Genomic DNA, 26,880 nt, shown 5'->3' on the forward strand with positions numbered 1-26,880 from the left:
AAAAGGGTTGCGCGCATGTGTGTGTGTGTGTGGCGACTGTCTTCAATGCCTCAAGCCTTTTCATTGCGGGTGCTTTCTTGGTCGCCTTCTTAGTGGTATTCTTCTTTTCTCCGGTGGATTCTCTTTTTTCCTGAGGGCCAAAAGGGTCTTTAGGGTCTTCAGTGAACTCGACACACCAATGAATTTTGTGAAGACAAACAGGCTCTTGGTGACACCGTTCATCAGTGATTTCATGATTAATGAAATCTCTAATCGCTGTTCATTTATAACTGAGTGGATTTCCTTGAGGATTTTCCTCACACTCATTGGTTTAGAAGTCTGTGTTAGGGAAACACACAGATTCCAGCGATCGTACATCAACCGCTACGCAATCATCAGTGAGTGGATTTCCGAGCGGGCACCCGCTTATATACAGATTTGTTTGATTTCAACGGCCTGTTTTAAAAGCAATTCTGCAGGTTTTTACAAAAAAAATTGGATCAATAAGTAACAAGCGTATAACGCGTGGACATTTTATCTTTCGAATGAAGTGTTTATCATACCATTTCGTCCAGTTGTTTAGGAGGTATTAACGCTCAAAATCTTGTTGCTCCGGCGTAATGCTCCCGTTTTCGAAACTTTGAACTTATACCCAGTTTGGAAATTAACTACGTCAAAATTTGCAAACTGGTAGCAAAAGAGATTGGAAAAGATGCGCATGATATTTATAATACTTTTACTACCAACTAATAATTCGTCGGTCGCTGTACAATTATGCCTGGATTTTCGAACAGCTGCCCATAATAATAGATTTATGTTATTTCAGTAGTTTGCTTTTAATGTCGTTCATAAGTTATTGAAACAAGTTTTGAGTCAATAACTGATAAATGTCATTCGTAGACTTCTTTTGAGAGCAGAGATGCCTCAAATGTAATGCTCTAGTTTTCGAAATGTTGAACTTACACCCCAGTACAGTAATGAAAGACAAAAGTCTTACATCAAAAGAGTAAATAATCTGCAAATATAAATGCAGTAGGTTCATTATTAAGTGACGATTTATCAGTTAGACTTAATTTGAATGTACCGAAAATCGTAAAAACATAAGGAATATATTTATTACTACGTGTTAAGCGTTGAGCTTAAAACAGCGTTTTATGCTTCTTGAAGAACGATAAAGTGATTCTTCCTCAAGACAAAGCTGTCGTCAAGAGAAAAAATGACAAAATGCACTTTTATTTGGTGGATTGATTCACATTGGCATTCAGCCACATTTTTCCGGTTGATTAGCATTAAATTTGGCCTGCACTAAGTTAGATCTTCATCGAACGAAGAGTCGCTATTTCAATTTTGCAGTCTTCCATGAATCTCAATAGTACGTGAGTTCCGTCGGAATGACAGGAATACAGTCTCTATTGATAGCAAGCTTTGGTCATCATGTCCCGAAAAGTTCCCCGGGGCTATATTGGCTATCAAACAAGAGACGAAAACTGCACACCACAAGCGAATTCAGTAAGCTTCCTGCATTGCTGCATTTAGAGGGTCAATTACGCAGTGTAACTACGTTAAAGCTCTGACGTCTGATGCCGAACAAGTTTCCGGCAATGATCCAAAACCATTCAATTATGCCCTTCCAGCAAGAGCAACCATAGTGTCACTAAAATGTTGCAAACATTAACTTCGTTACATAAATCCAGTCTTTGCCAGGGCCCAAAACCGACCAACCAGTGCTGGTACCGACATAAACAGGCGGAAATTCGTCCGGAATCACACACGACAAGGTTCATGAAGGAACATTGCGATGGCCGATTTTTTTCCTATGCTGCCCCCTCAATGACGTGAAGAACTTGTGTCCTTGTGTGTGCGATACACACATACACACACACACGTATGCGTTAAAATTGAATTGAAAGAGAAAAGGAACATTCACTTACGTGACAGCAAATCCGGACCCGTCCGGGTGGAGCGATCCAGGAGGGAGCTGCTGGTGGGGGCAAAACGGCAGCACACATATATGAAGCAGGGATTTTTATGTGCTTTATCATCATCATCACATCAAGGTATATCGCGTCGCATCTCGCACGTTTATGTATATGAGTGGATGACAGACGTCGGTTCCACCGGATTGACGGGACCGCGTAACCATAGCGACTGGCTATGTGAGGGAAGATGCTGGTTGGCAGTGTATCATTTCACAATTAAATGCTCTTTGTTTCAGACTCGAAGCGTGCGGAGTGCGGGGTGGAGAAATATGGTGATGTGCCTGGTGGTGTTTTATGCTTCTCGGCGACTGTTTCTATTTGCGCTTGTGAGTGTTCCTTCGGAGGATCGTCACCGGTGTTGGTGTTGGTGCAGCAAAAAAGCTCGTTGACGTTTCATTGACCATTTCGGTGAAATTCACAAACAATCAGTAAGTCAATTATCTAATCGAGAGCATCGGGGAAATTCCCACGCTCGGAATTCTTCCCAAGGTTCCCACGATTTCTTCCAAAATCAATCAATTTTCAGTTAAAAAACTCAGAACAAAAAAAAACTTGAAACTAAGTTGATCGAACCTTGTGCGTCTAGTGCGTTTTTGGGGCCTGATGGAAAACTTTTTCAAAAATTAACATATTGTTTTTTGATTGGCTGCCCCCAATGCTGTGCAACATTCCAAGCGCAATCATAAACGCTCATCAGCACGAAACCGGTTCGTGGCATGCAAATTTTGATGCGGTATTTGTTCGCCGTTTTTCCGAATCATCTCCTTTGATAGTTGGTGTGCGAAATTTCGCTTTTTTGTTTCTCCGGTAATTACATGGGCTGGAGATTGCATGCTATCTCGGGCAAGTGGTTTGCATTTTTTGCTTCATCTACTAGTGGAGGTGAGAAGATTAATGTACTAAAGTAGGATAGTGAATAAAAAAACACCTTTGCTGTGACAGTAACGAATTCATTCAATCATTCCCAGCCACCGAAGCCGGTATTTGGCTGGAGCTAGTATTTCATACTTGTAGCTGTGAATTTTCCGCTCTCCACCAAATTAACACCTGCTGCAAGCCGCCACCATTGCTGCGGGGAGGTGCAAATTTCTCACATCCACAGTTGGCAAAGTGCCGTGTGGCACATTTTGTTTCAATTTGATTAATGAGCTCGCACTACGGCGATTACTGTCGCGGATTAAAACTAGCCACAACTTGTAGGTGTGCCCACTCGGCGGAATGAGAGGGTACTTTTTCGGGGTGCTGCTCAATCCATTTTGAATTTTATTCGGTTTGACGCGACGGTGCTAACCCCAAAGGTGGTGGGGAGTTGTTGGAGGGAAACTACAATAAATTGCACATTTAATGACCGACTGTGTAATTATTTTCTAAACTCTGAAAAAGCGGGCGCAAATTAATGGACGGCGTTGCATTCGTACGTTATTATTGGAAAACCATCCGTCGTGGGTGCGTTGGGGTGTACGTGTGAGTACAGGATTTAAGCAAACGCGGGGAAACCTTTGAAAACTAACGAGCGGTGACTGGTCGTTGTCGTGCCGTTAAGTGGTTAACACCGTCAGCTCCCCGCTGTTTGCCGGGTGTGTTTGAATCACGTGATGTATGAGAAGATGCTGGGGTAGTTTAGGTGTGGCGTTGGGAAAGAATTGGAAATATAGCGACAGAATGGCATTATAGTGTACCTAACCACCATGGAAACATTTATTGCACACTGAAACCTCAATATGGCTAATTTAGTTTCATTTGCTTGATTAATTCCCGAGTAATGTAGAAATTTGTGTTTAATTTGTATGGCTGCCCCCCCCCCCCCTTAGAGAGGGGGGAGGGGTCTCAAATTATCACGAAAACCTTCCCCGGCCCCAAAGACCCCTACATACCAATTTTCGTGTTGATCGGTTCAGTAGTTTCCGAGTCCATAAGAATCAGACTGACAGACAGACAGACAGAAATCCATTTTTATATATATAGAAATGCTAGAGCCAATATGAGCGAGCGAAACAGGAGACACATTTAAATGGAAGCATATGAAAGCTTTTCGTATAGTTCGTTTCCGAATACACAGCCCAGACAGAGAAAGATATATTCTCGTTCATGTTCTTCTTTATCCTGTTAGAAAACACTTTCCAACTTCATTTTATGATGAGGTGTACTATTATCACGCTTCTATATAACAGCGCTGGCAGCTATATGGATATGGTCGTGTGAAATGTCTTTGCATTCCAGCCGGCCTTGGTTCAATCCCCATTGACGTTGTATGGACTTTTTTATTGCACAATCCCAAATGAACTGAGAAAAGAAAACAGAAAGAGATGTCTGCTCGCATACATACAAACCATTTTTAAGCTTTTAAAACAGCTCATTATTTGTGCCTTTGACCCTTCAGCACACGAAATGGCATAATTTCTGCCAAAGATGAAATGTTTTCAGCCAACGCTAGTTTGGGTGTAGGGGCGCTGAACTGACTGGGACTGACAGTTACAAAATAAGAAAATGAAAATATATACGGTTTGTTCTCGGATATTTTACGAAATGTGACAACCGTTCTGAATCATATTTCGGACGCTTAAGGCATATGATGCAGAAAACAGATCTATACTTTATGCACAGGTATTATTTGGTTGATGTTTTTAATAAATTAGTTCAATATGCTTTTAAGCTTTCTACTTTGGTACCTATTTGATTGAAAACATAAAAAAAATCATCGAATAAAATGCTTTTCAAATCAAGCGAATAACAATCAAACTTCGGACAGATTGAATTCATATTTCGGAAACTTGATTTTGTAATTCTTTGGACGAAAATTACATTACACTTGATTATATTTTATAGTCAACTGCGAAACACTTACCAAGCAATCACAGTAAACTGTTAACGATGATGAGAACTGATGAAACACGGGAGAAATTTTAAATATTTATAAACGGGTAAATTCTACGTGCTTACGCTAAGGAAACGTCAAACACTAACGATAATGAGTAGTGTTGTAAGATTTCTGTCGATTATGTTATAATTTAAATGTAGTTCTCATGTGAAATGATACTGAAACCAAGGGATTACTCTAAAGAAGCAATTGTGATATCAATTTGATAGTTATATCATCAGTGCATTAAGCATTTCAAGATATTGGAACAAAGTGTCCGAAATATGATTCAGGACGGTACTTTCTAGTAGAATTTCTGACTATTTCCTATTCATACCACCAATATCTTTGGGAAATGGGACCGATACTGATATTGTGCAATCGCTCTTGATGCGGTCTGAATGAAAAGCCCGGCAAGAAAAAATCGGGGCTCAACGTGTTAACTATGTGGATCATCAATTGAATACCTATTTGGTCAACAGGCAACTCACTGTGAGACATAAATCATTGCAGAGCTAAGTCTACACAAGTTGCTCAAGTGTTCCTCAAACAAACAATTTTTTTATTAGTTAATGTTAATGATGTTCGGCTACTCATCCCACATGGTTGTCGAATCGTGTATGCGATGATCTTAAGCTTTGTTTCACCGATAGATCCGCTGAAGATTGCTAGGAACTGCATCGAATCATTAGCCAGTTTGAAAGGTGGTGCTGTATTAGTCATCCGATTATCAGCAGTATTTACAAGGAATAAAACCACTAATAGTCTTGGTTTATTAAATTGGTGGATACCCGATCGAGAAATTTTGCATGATGAAAGAAAAAAAAGATTTCGAATTCTTCTAGCTACTAGAACTACTGTTTGGCGACATGGATTCTTCCCATATTCTTGGGCAGGTCAATACAAACATACTAGGTGTATTTTTGCTATTGTCGAATGATCAAACTATGGGGAAAACTAATCGGTTCATGCCATGTGTCGCGATTACAACTATGTGTTTCATTTGTTTTGCCTTTCTTGTTCCATTTGTCTACATTGCAATAATCATTGCATTACATCTAACGATTTGAAAACTCACTAACAACAAGTTTTCAAATCTTTAGATTTAATAATCTCGCAAATTCATCAAGAAATGGATGAAAAATATAGCAGTCACAATTGCCCGAAATACGCAACCCTACGTCAACAAAAAAATATGTTATACGAATTTGTGAATAGCCATTACACAGTTCTTACAGCTGTATTCATATATCGAACAAAACTTAGAACATTTTATTGACAAAATTTGAACATTTATTGCAAAAAAAAAGTTCTATCCCTCGTCCGAAGAATTACAGTGGTAGACATTCGTTTAGCCGCACCCTATTTTTCCTCAATATTTTCAAAAATAAGTCAATTCTTTGTACAGTCTTGCTCATATAAGACGTTTATTGTTTATTTTCATCGAATTCATCCTAAAAAAAGTATAAATGTACTTTTTGTTTTCTAAGTAATTCAAATATGTGGAATCAGGGTGGACATTTGTTTAGCCGCATCCTAAAATTTCAATAAAAGAAAATTTGTGCGGTAAGTTTCCAGTCCAATCGGTGGCTAATATTTAGTATGTCCACCTCCATTTCGGATCACTTTGAAAACTCGATTTGGCATCGAGTCAGACAGCTTTCAAAGTGTTGCCATATTGATTATAGCCCAACATTCCTGGGAAGCTTGCTGGGGAGACACTGTCAAACTTCCGCCCCAAAAGTTTCGCTCCGATCTCACGACATGCCGTTGACTTAAATTGTACCAATAGCAACTGTAACAGCCCGGACCATCCAAATTGAACTTTTTTCGCCGGAAAATACAAAACTTTCTCCATTCTAGTTTCCATTCCATGTATTGCCGGGCGAAAATGAGATGGTTCTGGTTATGGGTGGCGGTCACTTTCGGCTTCTCTTGAGGTTTCTTCCACATGATGTTTGGTGACTCATTCAAGATGCGCGCAATATGCTTCTTCGTTACTGGAACAACCGATTCTGCCTCAATGTATGAGCAGAACATCGTTTCCTGGTTGCTTCGTGTCTTATTCGACCTTTAAGACGCAAAGTAACTTTGGTGTTCCCATTTGTTGGTCGTTATATCCCCTATTTCTTGCACTATTTAAAGAAATTCCGTACCACTTTCTCAGATAGATCAATTTTATTATTTTCCGCCCCTCTTCCGTCAATAGAATACCTTTCGCCATTCCTTTAAATTCTACGTAAATCACTAATCTGACAAACTTCTTACGTTGCACATCTAATATTTATCTTGTAAATTGAAAATTTACAAGATATTGTAAATTTGGAAAGAACGACGCTTGAATGTTTATATCCACCGATGCCGCCTTGTGTGTGTGTGTGTGATTGTGACGCACGACCTTTCAATAATAGTGACTTAAATATACTATCACTACAGCAAATAAGTATCCCGATAAAAAGAACATTCCTAGTTGTTTTGTAAGTGTTTCAAGTTTTTTTTTCAAGTGCGGCTAAACGAATGTCTATCACTGTACAGGTCTTTCGAAACAATCCACGAATCTTTCTCATTTTTGGTTTCTTTGTAATAACGAAAGTGCTGTTAAACCAGGCCATATGGCACTTATCAGAACAAACGATATTCGGAAGGTTTTTTTTTCTATATTTAGTGACTTTCAGCATTTTTTGGCTGGTTCGTCACTTTTACTTCCATATTTGGAAGAATGTCGGGTGTGAGAATTAAAACTCGTGACCTCTAGCGGGAGAGGTACGGATGTTACCACTACGCCAGATCGCCACCGCCTAATATTCGGAAGGTGCTATAACAGGAAAATATGGCGATTTCAGTAGGACGCCTCATTAAATTGTTTCCAGTTATGTTTGAACGACTTGAGCAGCATGTGCCCGATCGTTGTCGTGTTGCTAAATTACCTTATTGTGATTTTACTCATTTCGAAGCCATTTTTCATCCAACAAACGCATGGGTTGTGTTCGGTAGCGAGTTCCTGAGAAGATCTGCTTTCAACAGTTTATAATATACAACACAACATGAGTTTCTCCATTTCGTCTGGAATCCAGATACCGTGTGGGTTATTTTCAAAGCTACGATACGGGCTCACTTGAATCCTCATTCAAGTACTTGTTACATTTAAGCTTCTTGTCTCTGACACTGAATACGCTTCGTGTCTTCGATACTAAAATCTCTACTTCTGGAGCGTTGAAACAATTCGCGACGAGTTTCCTAATTAGTATCGGTTTCACCATAGGTATCAACAATCACCCGAAGTGCTCCACCCGTTGATTATTTCGAATTGTATCCGAAAAGCAATATTTCCCGCAAATGGCTTTTTGTTGGCTCGAAAGCTTGCATTATTTTCAAGTACTCTGTCTCACATCGTAACGTTTTAGATGCAACATTTTTGACTAAAAATTACTTGCCTGCAATGCTCACTGAAAAGGGCAGGTTTCTGTTTCAAGACCTGATAGATATTTTCATGTTTAAAATCTAATTTGACGAAAACTTATTAGATTCTGATGACATTCTATGATGTAATACAGGGTTGTTCAGATGTTTTTCTCGGTAGAGCTCTTTCCAAGGTCATTAAAGAAAAAAGTGTGTTATTTTTATTAAAATTTAAGTTTGTTCTTCAAAGTGAGTCTATGATTTCATCGATTACGCGGAGTACTTGCAGAGCATCGTGGAACACCAAATGTTCCGCATAGCACGATTGAATAATCCCTGGTGTATAGTTGAAATAGGCAATTTTCAGAATAACCCAATCTATCAACGGCAATTTTTCTGTGGACTACCGGAGTTGGAAAGGTACGCCATTCACTAAAAGATCTATAAAAGTCTACCAAAATTTTCGCAGATCTACAAATTTGTTGAGATTCTCTACAATCTCTACAAACACTCGAGTTCGGAGTGTTGAAGTCCGTCAAAAACTCAAATAAAATCCATTAAAATTTTGCTGAAATTTCTGTCAAATTTTGGACTTTTTTTTAGCTTCTACATAATTTTCCCAATGTTCCTATCGAACACAGCCAATTTATATCCACAAGTAAAATTGTTGAGCTTGTAAATATAAAGACAAGGTATTAATTTTAGCATAAAAAGAATCTGACTTCATGCTGGCATATTGGAATTGGAAGGGAAAAGACTAACGTGGCTTGTACAAAAAACATTAAAAAAAAAATAATAGCAAGAAAGTCTTTGACCATCAAGTATCCCCTCTTGATCCAATGGATCTCGTTGAATCCAATGACCAAAGGCTTTAACAGTTTGGTTGAAGTCGATGAGCAATTCATTGCATTGCGTTAATACGAATCGATTTGGATCATGAATGCTGAAGTTCACAGAACGGTTCGAAGATAATGGAAACAATACTTTCGGAGTGCCTTCGATTTCAAACGTTTCAGGTATTGTAGTCGAACATTGGACCAGTCTAGGGATACCATCTGGTCGGAGTTAAAAATCAGGACATCTGTTACAGCTACGATTATGACCAAACCATTATCATTATGTTGAGATATGAATAAATGAAAACACGTTGCATGTGATTCGCACTTCAAGTGACTAAAATACTCAAATATATTTATTTAATATTTATTTATTTATTTAATTTCGGGCGATCTGTGCGGTGAAAATACGGCGGAGATGATGGCTTCTATTCTGTACAAGTGCAGGAGATTTTTGGATGGGTTCCGAGTCATCAGACATCGTGCGCAATAGTGTTCCTGAGGCAATCCATGGATTTGAGCTTTTGTGATCCATGAAACGTCCAAATCTTCTGAGGGATTTAATCTTTACACCACTTAATTTATCATGGGTTTGGAAGTGGTTTCCAATTGAATATTCCTGCAATGTTTCGGTGTTTGGATTCGAACTCTGAATGAAGACAGATGTAGGATCTCATGGGAGATGCAACCGTCACTCTACACACTTTCAAAATGTTACTCACCAATAAAAAAGGTTTCACTTAAAAACCAAATACAATCAATTACTATTCGTCAGAGAAATAGAATTTATTCTAAAAATCAGGACAAATGCAAGAATATGAAAAATAAATCAGGACCCCCCACATGAATCTCAAATTCAGGACATGTCCTGCTAAATCAGGACAGATGGTATCCCTAGACCAGTCAGGTCCAGATCAGGACTGCCCAATGGCGCACAATTTGATATTGTTGTAACATTAAGTTGTATCAAGGAGAAATTCCGATGAAACTTCAGTTAGAGATTTTTATACTAATTTTAGCAACCTTTTATCATTATAAAGCACCTTTTTGAGTTTCAATGAAAAACAAAAAAAAGATTTAGAAACGTTTACAAGTGAAAATGAGGTTGATAAAAGTTTCAACAAAATTTATACCAAATGTCTTTTACGAAGTATCATTTCAGAATTCAAATTTTGTCGAATATTTTTGGAAAAGTTTAGCAATTTAGCAGAATTCGATATAACTCAACCAAGTTTTATTGTTTTCAAATATTTTCCGTTAAATCGAAAACAAGCGTTATTTTGCCACAAGTACTGTTAAATCTTTTTTCACATTTTAAATAGTTTTTTGCAAACAATTCAATATATCTGAGCGTTTTCTATTATTATAACAAATATTGATGTTTGTAGCCATTCTACATAAAAATATCAGGGGATTTTATCATTTATGCGAAAAATAACTTTTCATTCGATATTTCGCATAGTATCAGCATAATCGAATGTAAAATATAAAATGTGTAGATTCCACAATCGAAAAAATCTGGTATCAGCTGTCACTGACGGTCTGTCTTAGGACCATCAAAAAAGACGATTAGAGGAAAAGTTATTGTTTTGGAAGGAAAACATAAATATCGAACAAAAGAGTCTGTTCCGAGCTCGGGGTAGAATGTTTTCCTAAACACTCCGATTTATGGAACAAGTCGCAAAGTCCTCGAGTGGTACACGCACTTGGAAGATGGATGTTGTGAAAAGTAACGCCAAACTTCTTATAATAGTTTATTATAGATAGATATATATTTAGATAGAGTTTCTTAGCGGAGTTCCAGAGTGATGAGTAGAGATGAGAGTGATTGATTGAAGCTTCCTGGTCCATCATTTTTCCATCCAGTTCTAGTCTTTGACGACTTCCATATATTGTTAAAAAATCTGTCTATTATGTATGTTTACATACATAACACTGTTATATTTCAATCAAACATAATTAAAGAATCAAGTACTCGACAATCCAACAATACAGTAAACAAAATATGCACCAGTATTTTGAATTTTACCGCCATAATACAGACAACAGAAATGCCGACATACAAATAATAACCGTAGCACGCGACTCCCTTCTCATTGTGAATTGTAAACATACTACCAAAATAATTTTGAATCAACAATAAACAAGAAGCTTCAACCCACACGGTTTGTACAACAACCTTCAATGATAAATCAGCGGAAGAAAATAACTAGCTCTAACAATGAAAAGCAGCTTTTCTTCGGATAGTTTTAAGCTTGGATTGTAACTTCAATAAACCAATAAAAAAATAGGAACGAATACTACAGAATCCGTAATCGAGAATGGCCTTATTCAATATTCATTTTCTTTGTTTTGTTTATTTTTATGTACTGGTTCGTCTACACCTAAACTTTGAGCACCAAATTAGCGTTGACAGAAAACATTTCATCTTCGGAAGAACAAATGCTTTTTCGTGTGCTGAAGGGAGAAATGAACAAATAAAAGATTAATCGTTTTGAGTTCAATGCTTCAGTTGAAGGCTTTCGTATAGTCCTAGTGTTGTGAAAAAAAGTTTTAGGAAAAGAGAGAAGCCACAGAAAACCAAATCCATAGACGCTATTCCGATTTAGTTGAAGTCTCGGAACTCAATTGATACAATGTGTATTATATGTATTATGTGCACGAATTTTGGTTTCAGATTGAATTCTCAATTCGCATTCAGACCGGAGGACTTTTTCGTTGAAGGAAACACTTCCAACTTTGATCTCTGTTTGGCTGTGAGGGAGAAGCTTCGAAGAATCACTAAGATTCCGAGATAAAAAAAATAGCCGATGGGTAATTGGAAAATGTGTAATCGGGGAACATGCAATTAGAAGATTTCGAAATCGATTAATCGGGAGAAATATTAAATATCACTATTGGCTCCCAAATATTGGAAGTATGAAAAAAAATAAATATAAAATAAAAATAAATCGAAGGAAAATCGTCATATTCTGCTAGGTTTGCTTTTCCGTTATAAGTCTCCCCAATAGGATAGAAAAAGGACAAAGAAACGTCGATAGCAGCACTTCACTTGTTATTGAAACATGTTTTGAAAGTCATGAGTAAGTTTAACATTCAACACTAATGTTGAAGCCTAAAACTATCCAAAGAAAAGCTTCTTTTCATTGTTAGAGCTAGTTATTTCCTACCGCCGATTTATCATTGAGGGTTGTTGTACAAACCGTGTGGGTTGGAGCTTCTCGTTTATTGTTGATTCAAAATTATTTTGGTAGTATGTTTACAATTCACAATGAGAAGAGAATCGCGTACCACGGTTATTATTTGTTTGTTGGCATTTCTGTTGTCTGTTTGATGGCGGTAAAATTCAAAATACTGGTGCATATTCTGTTCACTGTATTGTTTGATTGTCGAGTACTTCATTCTTCAATTGTGTTTAAAAACAAATAAAGGGAAATATAAAGGTTCAATAAACTATAAAATAATTGTTGTTTATGCAGAATATTCGTACCTTCGTTATGTTGTGTTTAAAATGTGCTGTTCTTGTCATATCCAACATGGATCTCATCAAAACTCATTGCAGTGTTCTACATATCAGTAACTAAGTTCGGAAATAAGGTCTGCATTTGACAGATATCAAGGGATTGAATTATCACACTGCTGAATTCTTAATGATTCGAAAGTTGTTCAAATTTTCTATCGTTGATATTGCAAACGATAGTTAACCAAACCCCAAAAAACATCCTAAAATTAACTCATATCAATAGTCACGATTGAGAATATCCATATGCTGATCTTTATTATTTTTAAATGGGAAAGTAATGTATGTGACGTAGCTTTAATAGATAAAGTATGAACCGACGAAAATTTCTGTATATCAATAAGGTTCAATGCATAGTTAACTTTTAGCACAATACTCGAATAGAAACAAGAAAAAATATAGTCCCCTTTTAATGTGTTGGTAAGTAGGGGATCGAGCTAAATTTTCACTCCGGATTCATGAGTTCATATCATGAATTCATCTCCATGCAGGTTGATCCTTCTTCGTATATTCCCAACCGTGTTTGTTTCCCTGACTACATCAATTCCTCTGTGCATTTTGATCTGTCCATGAAGCAAGATATCCATGGATATTCAGATTACCAACGATCGAGGATCGCTCCAACGATCTTCGATGAAAAGTATGGGGGTATCAATTGTGATAATATGTACTTTACTGATGGGTCCACTATAAACGAGTCCACAGGATTTGGAGTGTTCAACGAATTTTTTAGCACCTCACACAGTCTTCAGAATCCTTGCTCAGTGTATATTGCTGAATTGGCAGCAATACATTGGGCGCTGGACAGCGTCGCCTCACGACCTGTTGAACACTATTACATTGTAACGGATAGTCTTAGCTCTGTCGAAGCTATCCGTTCAGTGAGGCCGGAAAAGCACTCGCCGTACTTCCTTGAGAGAATACGACAAATTTTGAGTGCTTTATCCAGACGCTGTTATGTCATTACCTTTGTTTGGGTCCCTTCACATTGCTTAATTCTGGGTAATGAGAGGGCTGACTCATTAGCAAAGGTAGGTGCAATTGAAGGCGATATTTATCAGCGTCAAATCGCCTTCAATGAATTTTATTCTTTAGTCCGCAAAAATACCATAGTTAACTGGCAACGCAAATGGAACGAAGATGAATTGGGCCGGTGGCTCCACTCGATTATCCCTAAGGTTAGCCTTAAACCATGGTTCTAAAGTCTGGACTTGAGTCGGGACTTTATTCGCACCTTCTCCCGACTCATGTCCAATCACTGTTCGTTAGATGCGCTACTCTTTCGTATTAATCTTGCCGACAACAATCTTTGTGTTTGTGGCCAAGGTTACCACGACATCGAGCACGTTGTTTGGTCGTGCGAGCTGTATCTTGTCGCCAGATCGAATTTAGTAGTCACCCTTCGGGCCCGAGGAAGGCAGCCCATGGTGCCAGTGAGAGATGTGTTGGCTCGGATAGACCTTGATTACATGTCCCAAATATATGTATTCCTTAAAGCTATCGATCTTCGTGTGTGATTGTCCTTATACCCTTAGTTTTTCCTTTTCCTTTTCCTTTGTGAGAGATCGGATCCCTTCTTAAGAATAAGATGAAATGTAAATACATATTAGATATAAGATAGGTTTAAGAATTGAGTGTGATGAGTGTGATTGAGAGTGTGAGTGTGATCATTGTCAACATATCCTCATATCCCCTCCTTTTCCTGAAGAAAATATGTCACCCTTCTAAACTCGAGTTGACCGCGAGTAATCGGTTTCCTATATTATTAACATTAGAATTAAGGAAAAATGTATATATACTAGTAACAATACAGTAAGGAGTTCGGCTCCTTTAAACCTATGTAACTGAGCTTGTAAAAATAAACGATTTAAATAAAAAAATAAAAAAAAATGTGTTGGTAATAAAACTGCAATCCAAATGGGTACCTCGAATAACCCATAGCAATGTAATCGAACCTCGTATTGACTGTCTAGACATGATATCAACCAAAAAAATATTCCTCGCAGATATTGGTAATACAACAAAAACCATAACTATCATCATACCATAATCATGTCGTACAGTTGTCCTGCTCCTAATTAACTTCAAGCGCTGAATTCGTCGAAAATTTCCACCGAAGATTTTCTTCCGGCAGGAATTTTATAATTACACAAACTTACACACTCACACGTACGTACGCACACAGAACTAGTACACCAGTATACTTCAGTTAACAGCAATATCCATTTAGGCTCCTTTCCGGAAGTTCACACCTTTCCTCAGTATTAGCTTTTATTATATTTGAAAATATTGCCTGCGAACAGAATTCAGCTGTTCGAAACTTCTCACAAACAACTCTTTCCTTTCGCTCCCTCTCTCTCCCTTTAGCGTTTGACGTTTAGATGTCAACGGCGACAGGAGCAGCAGCAGCTTCTCGGGACTACTTTCAAAAGGCACATCGAAGTATCACAACTTTTTCTTTTACTCTGTATTATAAATGAACTAATTTTTAACTACGATTGTCGCTGCTGTAAGCGATTCACTAAACTGTTGCGGGTTGCGAAAAACACGGCGGTTACATATGTTGGAGAGAGGAAAGCACTAAGCACTAAGGAAATGGTTTTTTTTTCGATTACGATTCGTAAGGCGATTGCCAGGTGTGGGAGGAAAACGAACCGAGAGTTATCGCACACACAGTGCTTGGAAAGGATAGATACGTGGAGTTAATATCTATTTGTTCCCTTTGATGGAACGACTAATTTGACCTAGCTACGGTTTTGTGATTAATTAATTGCGAGTGTCACTTTTGGAAACATTTACACAGTTGGATTCAGTCACGATTTGATTCACCCTCGATCTAGCGGAGGTTTGCTGGTAAAGATCGAACTGGACGCTGCGGCATTCCACACTTGTTGGCGTTCATCGCGGTTATCCGACCTATCCGATGGCGGTAATTTGATAAAAACAGTCCGATACGGTGCGCTGCTGTGGGTTAATTAGACGCGTGGATCTGAGGCAAGCCTAACGAAAAAGCGTCGCGGACGCCCCGAAATGTGTACACACTCGCGCGTATCTCCCCGAAAAGTTGGGCGGGCGGTAGATGAAATCGGTGGCAGCGGTTTCACACTGGCGGCTAGCTTGCATCCAAAGCATCCACGGCGGCAGCGGTAGCGATTATCACTGACAAACACAAAGTCCAAAAAACACTTGGCAATGGTAGAAATTCGCGCGCGCCTGCCGCAATATCTGCTACTCTACAAGAAGCAACAAGAGGCCACAAGTTGCCTGCCAAAAGCCAAACACAGACACACGAGAGCGAGCGGAAAAAAAACAACGAACGAAGGCCCGTCGTCGTAAAAGGAGAGCGCACTGGAATTGGTCTGCGCAATCGATAGATTGAAACTGGTGGGTTTCAGGTGAAGCTTCAGGGTATTCGGCGCCTGTAAAAATTTTCCCTGCATCCAACATGTGCACATCTACACACAGCTTCATGTGGCCTGTATACAACAGCATAAGCAACAGCAAAACCAGGAGATAAAAACGGCAGCAGTGGCAGTGGCAGTGGTACATGGGGTTCAACCAGCCAAAGCGAAACCGACCCACACACAGGCACACACTCTGACCAGCCTTATGGCTTACGGCTCAGCAACAAAAGCGAGTCAGAATACGCCTCTGGAAACGCCTACTCTCCCCACTCACGGAGAATTTTACAGGCTATGCGATGCTATCTCTCGCTGGGTAAGTATCTACTTCTCACTCTACCGGTCGCACTCGAACGAAGCGGAGTGAGCAGAAGCCATCTCACTCTCGTAGTAATATCCCCACAGCATCGCATCGATGCGACTCGGCTCGGATCACACACACAGTCGGTGCGTTCTATGCTGTGCGGCGACATATCATTCCCTGCTGCTCTATGTACACGCAGGATACGACCGATGCTACCGGCAGACGGTAGAGTCAACTGAGCGAAGGGAAATCGGCCGATGGGAGAGAATGAAATTTACGCAATCTGAGCTGGTGTTGGTGAGTGTCGCAGAAGCTGGTTAGATTTGCCTGATAAGCTTTCATCGGTCATCATAAGCTTATCCGTGATGGAATGACAGAAAAAACTAAATAAAATTTGATCTACAGAGCTGTTAAAATGGCGCTTGTGAAACTACTCTCAAGTATTCTTATTAAGACTGTTTGAGTTTTAATAAATCAGACAATCAAATGAAGCACAGTACAGAAAATAATACAGAAATGGTATCAGAAAAAAAATTTGAGGGGTTGTATCCGAGACACGACCGCTTAGGACATAGGACTACGCAATCTTTTTTTTTTTGACGTAGACCTACGTCTTTCAGGAAGGGTGCCAAATCAGAAAACAGGTCACGTTTTTATGAAATAAAGTTAACGTTAATAACTGTTTTCACTGAGAACGAATTCTCATGATTTGCATACCAATTGAATCGGAATTTCTCTACGATTTGTTTGATATGCTATACATTACAATTGGCTAATCTCTAAACGGTTTAAATTCATGAAAACTGGAAGAACTTTCTTTTTTCCCATACATTTGTTCTGCCGATTTGTGTGCTAACCCTACCCGTATTTCGAATGCTCATAACTCGAACATTTCTTAACAGATCGGAAATATATTTGCATCAAGTGATAGGAAATATTTCTGCGCGTCTATCACAATTAATAAAATTTTATTTTTCATGAGATGAACAATTGAATAACTGTAAAATGTCAAGCGTTATCTTAACGCCCTAACTGCCAAGTTTCGATAGGCCCGATTTACGGTTTCCCCAACACAGACTTCGAAATCGATGTACCGGTGGAAATCCGCTTTGCAAATATACATGTAAGTCGGGGGTATTTTTGATCCCACCCAGCTGTGTTTCCCTAACACGGAATTCAAAATCGCGTGCCTGGGGGAATCCGCTTTGCAAATATACATGCAAGTCGGGGGTAATTTTTAGCGTTGAGTACTTTTGTACTCGCTTTGTACTGGGAAGCTTGGAAAAATCGTCATTTCAGATGCTAAAGGTGAATGAACTTTCGAGGTTCGAGAACTACGTAAACATGAGATGTGTAATAATTCCAGAGGGAAATGTAAAATACAATGATCGTTTGACAATTTTTCCGTTCAAATATTTTGGCACAAGAACATAATCTATTACAAAAATTTCGATGCATTCTAAAATAATATTCAAAGTGGTAAACAAGTGGATTCCATTGTATAATTTCGTAGTTCTACGTCGGAAATATGCGGTCGTGTCCTAGATACAACCCCTTTAAATTTTTTTAACTTGTTGGTTTATCATTTCGGGTATTATTTGCGAATATGTCTAAATCCCATAAATAACTCTTTAGTTAAAAGTTCCGGGGCCCTGAAAAGTGTTAATGGCTTGCGTGATTTGGTGAATCATTTCGAGAAGCAACGATTCTTTCTTGCCTTTGCGAGAACAATAGACTAATTGGTCATATGTGGCTATTCGTTTCTTTATATTAAGCACGCATTGCACTGGGTATTCAACGAGAGGCATCTTTCGTGCTTCGCCATTCAACAAGCATCAAAAACGCGTCTTACAGATGCACACAGTTGCAGCGATAAAAATGAAACATCGCGAGAATGACCGTTTATGAAAAATCGTTTCTTGACTCTCGGTCAAAACCATCAACAAAGCTAGGCACTTGTTGAATCAAAACAGAGCCGATGCGCACGAGAGCAAATACGAATGGCAATTAAACGCTAGCGACAGCTTACTTACTATGCAATGGTGGAGTTTACTTCGCAAATATTCTCTTTTCGCTATCTCCCTTCGTTGTTTCTATTCTAGCGGCTGCATAAGTTGCCCGTTATTGACAGCTCTGTTCGGGAAAGAACACACATGGACAGAACAAATATATGGATAAAAGGGGATTGCTTCCAATTTGCATCAATTTAAACCATATACAGACTATGGGATTGTAATGTATAGCATATCAAACAAATCTTAGAAAGTTTCCGATTCGATTGGTATGCAAATCGTTAGAATCCGTTCGCAGCAAAAATTTTGTTTCATAAAAACGTGACCTGTTTTCTGATTTGGCACCCTTAATGTAAGACGTAGTCCTACGTCGAAACCTTGTTGATATCATCGCGGTAGTTCGGTAGTGCCTGGTGACTATAATGAACTTAGTCAAAACAAAAAACCTGCAGTATTATAGCGATCGATGATTTCGTTGACCTATAACCCTTGATTCTTAAATCATGCTCTAAATATTGTCCGGAAAAATACGTATCGGTTCTAAGAATCAAATCATAATATGGTGCACGTTTTTTTCCATAATATTTAAGCATCTTTCACGCAACTTTAGAATTCCATTCTCTCAAAACTTCTATGTTTTATCTTCAAAAAACTGGACAAACTGCTTTTTTGCTACACAATGAGTTGAAGTTCTTATAGGAATCTTAACAGTTGGTAATCTAAAGATACAATATCTGGTGAGTAAGACCAGTGGGGTCTCAGTAGCACCCTGGAAGCGTTCTGGATTCTAATACGATCAGCTGCGAAAAGTACTTGTTGGAATTCATCGAGACTAGTTGCTTGGTAGAAGCTCATAATACAGATTTTTCCTACATTTTTCCTACGCGCCAATACTATTACTTCTATTCACTTGTTCAAGATTTTTTCAACTCAACATTATTTGAAAGAATTGCCCTTAACAATTCGCTACAAATATATATTTAAGTTGCGTTTATGGAAAAAATCGCTGATTTCCGGTAAAATAAACCCTTTTTTTCCAAAATATATATTTTATTAAGGCGCATATGGCGTTAGCCTGGCGGGGGCCGGGAGTTCAATATTTTGACAACTTTTGTCTTACGACTATGTTAGTAATATGTAATCGATTACTCGCGGTTGGCTCGAGGTTAGTATTACCAAGTTTCTCATAATTGGAATGTTGCAGTCTCCAGTATTCTGTATTTGTGACCGACACGGGATACTTCCTATTGGGGTGCAACTGATCATTAATCAGCGACGCCCCCTAGTCTGCACCTCATATCAATCGTGGTGCATCTCTCTTGACTCGAGGAATCCAGGGTAGAATAGTCACTGGGCGGTACAATCTTCAGTTTGTGTAGAGTTGTCATGTTATAGCTCATGACAACTCTACACAAACTGAAGATTGTACCGCCCAGTGACTACCCTTCTTCCTATGTATTAACACTATGTTGTATTCTTTAATCTGATTGAGTCAAATACTATCGAGTCGTGCAAATGTTTCAACCTTGGATTGCAGAAGGCAAAAGTTGATTTCTTTCGGATTGCGATGCGTCAAATATGTTCGGGTTCCGGAATATGGGTTGAAACGTAGTTCATACATTGTAGCGTTTTTCGTACACATGCTTCACCAGGTGCACATGAACGGTGATGTCAGACATCTGTAGCGAATCTATTAATTCAAGTGTCGAGTGCTGAGGATTGTTCTTGATAAGTGTGAGCATTTGGTTGTCATCAGTAGCAGCATGGACTTTCCTGACAACCCAATAGAAGCGTAATACAAAAATTATCAGATAATATTAAAGAAAAACATCATTGTAAGAAACAGATCTTTAGAGATACGTCCCGTGCGCCCATGGAAGAATTTCTTGTTCGTTTCAATTTTTGGGAAAGCCTTGGGAGTGGTTGAAAAATAGAAAAGAATCAGTTTTGTCATCAAGAACGGAAGCTGAATCGAAACCCGCACTCAAGTCGAGATTTTCAATACTACGAAAATTCCAACAATTATCTTTGGGTGGCTTTATCCTGACGGAATTCAAGATCCTCTATATCCGATTGGAATAAATGGATCGATTCCAGTTTATGTGCGTTTCAGTAATTTGAAAAGATATGAATGTTTGACCGGACAGCACTCTCAGGCAAGTCAGTCTTTTTTATGATGAATACAGAGTATTCAAGGTGTGTGTAAAGTTTAAAAAGCATGTAAATACAAAGCAGATCTCAGTCCTTTTTGATTACAAACATGAATTTTTTGCTTTAAAAAATATTTAATGTGTTCACGTGGACATTATCTAAAGCCCCTCCCACTTCACCGTGGACAAGCGTTTCCGTAACCCCTACTCTCTCTAAAGTTGTCCACGTGGTATGTGGGCAGTCCCTAATTTTGCATCGAATAATGCAAACTCAAAAATTTTACAGTTTAAATAAGGAACCATTTCTTAAGTTAAGAGTAAGGCTTTTATTTTTTTATATCCAACAGTGAACATCTAACATCAACAATACATTATGATATGCAACTCGGAATTTTTGATTGGCTCTTTGTACTACTTTCAGCCGAAATAAGTTTTATATTAATTGAGATTTTGCCATAAAATATTCAGAATGGAGAGACAAATCTACCGTACTAGTGATCAATGATTTTCAAAACATATTCCTTTTGGAGTAGTAGATATGAGCGCCGGACAGAAATTTTCAAACAAATATGCTATCCCAAGAAAATACGTGCCATACAAATAAAACACAAATTTCTGCATTCCTAGAGAATTAATCAATAATATGAAACCAAATTTGACATGTGGAGGTTTTAGGGTGCAATAAATGTTTTACGATGGTTAGACACTCTACCCCCCTCTCTAAGGGGGAGTTGCCATACAAACGAAACACAAATTTCTGCATAACTCGAAAACTAATCAAACAAATGGAGCTGAATTCGGCATGTGAAGGTTCTAGGGGGCACGAAACGTTCCTATGGTAGATATACAATTCTTCCCTCTCTCTGAATGAGAGGGGGCTGCCATAGAAATGGAACATAAATTTCTGCATAACTCGATAACTAATCGAGCACATGAAACCAAGTTTGGCATATGGAAATTTTAGGGAGCAATAAATAATAAATGTTTTTATGGTGGTTTGACACTTCTTTCTCCTCTCGAAAGAGTAGGAGGGGAGGGTGCTGAAAAACTCGAGAACTAATAAAACAAATGGAATTAAACTTAGCATATAGAGGTTTTAGGGATCGATAAACGTTTCTATGGTGGTTGAACACTCCTCCCTCCTCTCTAAGGGGAGACTACCATACAAATGAAACACAAATTTCTGCATAACTCAAAAAATAATCAATCAAATGGATCATATTTTCTGCATCAAACATTTATTCCATGTAACGGAAAAACATGTTATATGTAAGTGGTTGAAAAATCTTGAACGAGAATTGTGTCTGAAAATAACCTGATATTATAATGACGAGTTTTGGTAGAATTACTCGGAGTTTTATAGTAAAAGGTATTTTTAAATGGTATATTAGAACATCAATCAATGAACAGTTCTGCGATTTGACCAATGAAAGTTCGCTAAGTAAAAAAACGTGAATGTGATAACGAAAAATAAATTTTGGGCGAGACGAAGTTTGTCGGGTCAGCTAGTGAATAAATATATTTCAAGGGATAGCTGTGTTAAAAATGAAAATAATATTCTGACTACCCTTCCATGAGGTTCTATCTAGCTGAATAATGATATAATTTGCACTCTCTGAGACTTATGAATCATGGTTTGCTACATTAATTGAATATGAATGATTCGCTTTGCGGAGTCCGTATGATCCTGCTGTTTCATGATGGTTCGACATGTATATGTTGAACCGTCATGATGGTTCGACATGTACATATGGCAAAGAAGAAAATAAACTTAAAAAAGATTGTAATGGGTTGTATCTAGGACACGACCGTAGTTCGAAAACTTATTCAATCCACTTGTATTATTTTAGAATGCATCGAAATTTTTGTAATATCGTTTTAGCTATTTATTTTTTTATTACTTCAATAAACTCGAAAGAGTCGAGTAGAGTCGAAAGCTATCAGCACTTCTCGTTTATTTGAATATCGATCACAAACTATGAACCCTTTTGCTCCTATATTCCGCTTGAAATGTGACCGAACTCCACAACATGCAACATTAAGGTTACCCTGCTGGAATTTGAAGGCATACTTTCATGAAATATATGTTTATCTAAATAAATGCAGTGTATATCTATATTCCGATATTCTGGATAATCTTCCATACCCGCACTAGCACAAAAAATCTCGTATGTTGCTCGTCTTTGTCGTAGCACACTTCGATACAGAGGGCTTCCTCTCCTTGTATCGAGCTGTGTGTGTATGTGTGAGAAATCAGCATTAGGCATGAATGATATCCGCTCGTTTTGTTATGCTAGCTCACTCGCATCTGTGTTTTCATTCTATTCTATTTTTGGTTTCCGCCTCTAGCCCTGAGAAGGGCCCTTGTAGAATGAAACTCTATTCCATACTCCTCCTTCACCCGACAAGAAAACAATCCTCTCCCGCTCGACGCTCCGCGGCAACCATGTTGCTTCGATGCCCACCTAACGATAAGTGGTATGGATTCAAATCGCGGATGGCTTATTTAAATCAAATATGTTGAAAACGGGTATAACGAATGTATCAGTTTCTCGTTATTGACAGCTCTGTTCGGGAAAGCACACAAATCAGCAGAACAAATGTATGGGAAAATAGAAACGCTTATAGTTTTCATGAATTTTAACCATTTACACACCAGGGGATTGTGATGTACAGAATATCAAGCAAATCTTAGGGAATTTCCGATTTGTTTGATTTTAAATCGCCAAAATCTGATCGCAGCCAAAATAGTTATTAACGTTAACTTTATTTCATAAAAACGTGACCTGTTTTCTGATTTGCCACTCTTAGTGAAAGCCGTAGGTTTTTTTTATAATTCAAATGACTTATTTCAAGAAAAAGTGTAACCTTGCAACGTTAAAGTGAAATTTAAGTGTCTTTTATAAGTACAATGTGTTAAAAATCGCGATTTTCGAAGGTTCTGCTTGAATTTTTATCAGGAATTGTTTATATTGATATTGCCGCAAATTAAGAGAGTAAGAAGTTGGTTGTCAATGAACGAATTGTAGAGTGAATGGAGAGCTTTAGCTTGATTGATAGAAACAATCAAGTTTAGTATGAATTTTGGGATAAAATTAATAATTACACATTAAAAATTATTAACTTTCAAATTTTCCACTTCCAGAATGTTATTTAAATCCACTAATTTAGATGTTCCACTACTATATCCTGTACTAAATTTTCTCATCTTTCAAATGACTTTTCAATTTCAAATTTGGGTCAACAGAGTTCGAAACAAACAAAAAGTTCTATAACTCTGTCAACGTTGGAATTCGAACATAAGCGTAGAAATTTTTTTTTTCGTCAAATATAACCGTATAACACCTCCTGAAAGATTCTGGAAGAAAAATGTGTTTTTCATTTGAGAAAGGTGTTTTCTGACTTTAAGGGGATGAATCAAAAATTAAAATTCATATCATAATTGGGACACTTGCCCTTATATAATATATTTGCAATTTATGACATGAAAAAAGTTTATGAACAAAATGCTCTTTATGTCGATACGTCCCTTACACGATGGTCCCCTCGGATATCGAGATATAATTTCAATTATTATTAAATATATGAACATTTATATTACATTCGTCAAAATTTGAGGCAAATCTATTCGTACCACTTTGAAACAGTCGGCATTATTTCCCGCACATGTTGTTAGCATAGGTTTCTCTTCTAAACTCGAACTTTTCTCTTTCTCTCTTCCCATTTTCATCCCGCTCTCAAATTATTACTGCCAAAGCAAGAGCACGCTTTAATGCTTTCCGGGCAGTATTCGCCACAGTCCTTTGCTTCGGCATCGTCCAGCGGTGGAAGCAAATACAGCAGCACAACAGCAGCAATAACAGCAGCCCAGCATAAAGCCATAAGCGCTGAACATCACTTGACTCTTTTTGTCGTCTCCCCAAACGAGATATTGATGTCTCTTTCCCACGCGCTTGTGATGCATTAAATTACCTCCGCCGCACACGAATACACACATACACACCCTTACACCGGTCTTCTTGTGCAAGTCAAGTCATGAAGAAAGCCCGGAAGGGTAAAACCAGTGCCAGCAGCTCCAGCATCAGCGAACCTGCGGGACGGGAGGATGGCAGCCGGTGCGGAGGGGAAATCTTGCGATTTCTGTTTACAACAAAACCTGGAAAAGCGCATCTCTCATCCTCTCTATCTAATCCCGGTTGCTTTCCTTCTCTTTTCGCCGGTTACGCTATGTACTTCTGTTGGGTTCGTTCCAGGGTAAGGCCCGAGTTTGTGTTGGAGAGAGTAACTTGGGACTATGTACAGACGGAGTGCGCTACGATGTGTATCCGTTTTTCTAAGGCCAGCAGCGAATCCGTCGGGGGAAGAAACAGCTAGGAGGGAAAATTTACAACCACCCCGCCTGGAGCGAACCCCAAGATTTCGATATCGCTAGGGGTTGGATTTTTGCGCATTCGGTCTCTTTCTTCGGCTGTTTCGTTCTTTCCCTTAGCACAAACACATGTACACAGGGTGGGGGTGAAACTGTTACCATTTGCCTTCACGATCTGCCACTGCTGGGCTGCTGGATTCGTTGGGGGTTGATGCTGGTACGGGTGCTGAGTGTGTAGCGGGATAAATTCATATTTTTCCGCTACTAACATAGATACATCCTAGATTCTTCTTGTTGTACGAAATATCTCATTGCACATCGGTAGACGACCGGAGCTATAATGGCGCCAGCGTGCTGATATAACAGTGATTTATTGTGTTTTCTATTTTGCCATATTAGGCATTATGATTTGATTGCGCTTCTAACCAGAATATGTGTGATAGAATCTCAGGCATAATATGTTTTTTCGAGTATTCATAAAAGCTCAAATCATCTGTCAGACATCATAGTCCTATGCAGGTGGCCCGATGTTGTATTCTTCATTAATTGAAAGTGAACATTGAGTTGTGAAACTTATGAAGAAACTAACTGACCCGGCAAACGTTGTTATGCCATACAAATTATTTCTAGAGAATATTTTGGGTGTTAAATAAAACATAACTAATATATTTTAAGCGTGTTTGAATGTTTTAACGATCTATAAAATTGTTCGAATGTCGATAGAAGGAACGAATTTCCGATTTAGCGAAACTAAGCTGAGGAAAACTAATCCAAAGCAGCGTCAAACCACAACTCAAAAGAAGTCCAGTGTGCGCGAAGGAGATCTGGTGTCAAGAAACGAGAAACTTCATAACTCCAAAAACCCAGGTAATCTGAAGTCTTCAGAGTCCAGTGACTCCATACTTGAGGAGCCACAAAATGCTCGAAAAGTCATCAGCAGGGTTTCTGGTAAATCGAAGTTTCCTCGAGAAGTTTCTCCGAAAAACAAGGAACTTGACAATCTGACTGTTCCTGGCCCAAGCGGTTCAAACTTAAATGCAATCGCAAAAAGGATAGGAACTCCAACTACGTCAAGTGAAAAAGGTGAGTTTCTTCAAACCCCCCATCACGCCAGATCCAAAACGAGCATGGACACTGGAACAAGCAAAGAACCTGACCAAAATTTCAACAAAACAGATGGGGCTCCGATTCTCCCAAATAAACCCCCAGATCGGTCAACCCAACCTAATGCAGAACACTAAAGTTTTGCAAATAAACCTTCATCACGCTAAAGCAGCGTCGAGCGTGTTATCCAGAAGGTTTACAAAAGACGCTGTGGATCTAGCTCTTATCCAAGAGCCTTGGGTTCACCAAGGAAGAATACTAGGTATTCAAACAGGTTCATGTAAGTTGTTCTACGATGACAAGTATGACTCCCCAAGAGCTGCTGTCTTAGTAAATGCAAACATTAAATGCTTTCCTATTACAAAGTTCATTCAAAGGGGCATCGTTGCAATCAGAGTGGAAGTACCAACCGCCAAAGGAAGATCCGACATCGTAATTGCGTCGGCTTACTTTCCTGGCGACGTTCCTGAGGTTCCCCCACGAGAGGTAGCGGCGTTTGTTAACTACTGTAGGGAAATCAACAAGGACTTCATCATCGGATGTGATGCCAACGCTCATCACACAATGTGGGCAAGTACCGACATTAACTACCGAGGTCAAACAACATAGATATTGCTAACAAAGGAAAAAAAAACCAATATTCATAAACGTAATCAGACAAGAAGTCTTATACCTAACGCTGTGTAGCCCGGTTATTCGTCTTTGTCTGATCATAGACACATTATTTTTGAATGGGATGGTGGCATGACAGTTCAGCGGGAATCGAGTCAAAAACTCTAAACTCAAAAATACGGTCGATTCAGCAGCTTGAATCAGCCTCAAAAGAATTAAACGAAACGATAGTCTCTGTCTACAACAACAATTGCCCACTAAGAAAAGTTTCTTCGACAAGAAACGCTCCTTGGTGGAATAAATGACTTGAACAGCTTCGCAAAACAGCGCGGAAACTGTTCAACAGAGCAAAAATTAC

The 26,880-nt window shown here is 38.6% G+C and overlaps 1 protein-coding gene across 4 annotated transcripts in view; it reads right to left on the reverse strand.

Moving 5' to 3' along the window:
- LOC129764735 (transcription factor AP-2-epsilon) overlaps positions 1-26,880 on the reverse strand; it is a 431,999-nt gene that overhangs the window by 202,587 nt on the left and 202,532 nt on the right. For 3 of the 4 annotated variants that reach the window (XM_055764166.1, XM_055764160.1, XM_055764162.1), the window contains exon 1: positions 14,616-15,948. The exons of the other annotated variant lie outside the window; for it this stretch is intronic. In XM_055764166.1, coding sequence (XP_055620141.1) covers positions 14,616-14,624 — 9 coding nt within the window. In that variant the 5' untranslated portion in view covers positions 14,625-15,948. Of the gene's footprint in view, positions 1-14,615; positions 15,949-26,880 lie in introns of those variants that run through there. 4 annotated transcript variants of the gene reach the window in all.

Source organism: Toxorhynchites rutilus, chromosome 2 (genome assembly GCF_029784135.1).
Source record: "Toxorhynchites rutilus septentrionalis strain SRP chromosome 2, ASM2978413v1, whole genome shotgun sequence".
NCBI lineage: Eukaryota > Metazoa > Arthropoda > Insecta > Diptera > Culicidae > Toxorhynchites > Toxorhynchites rutilus.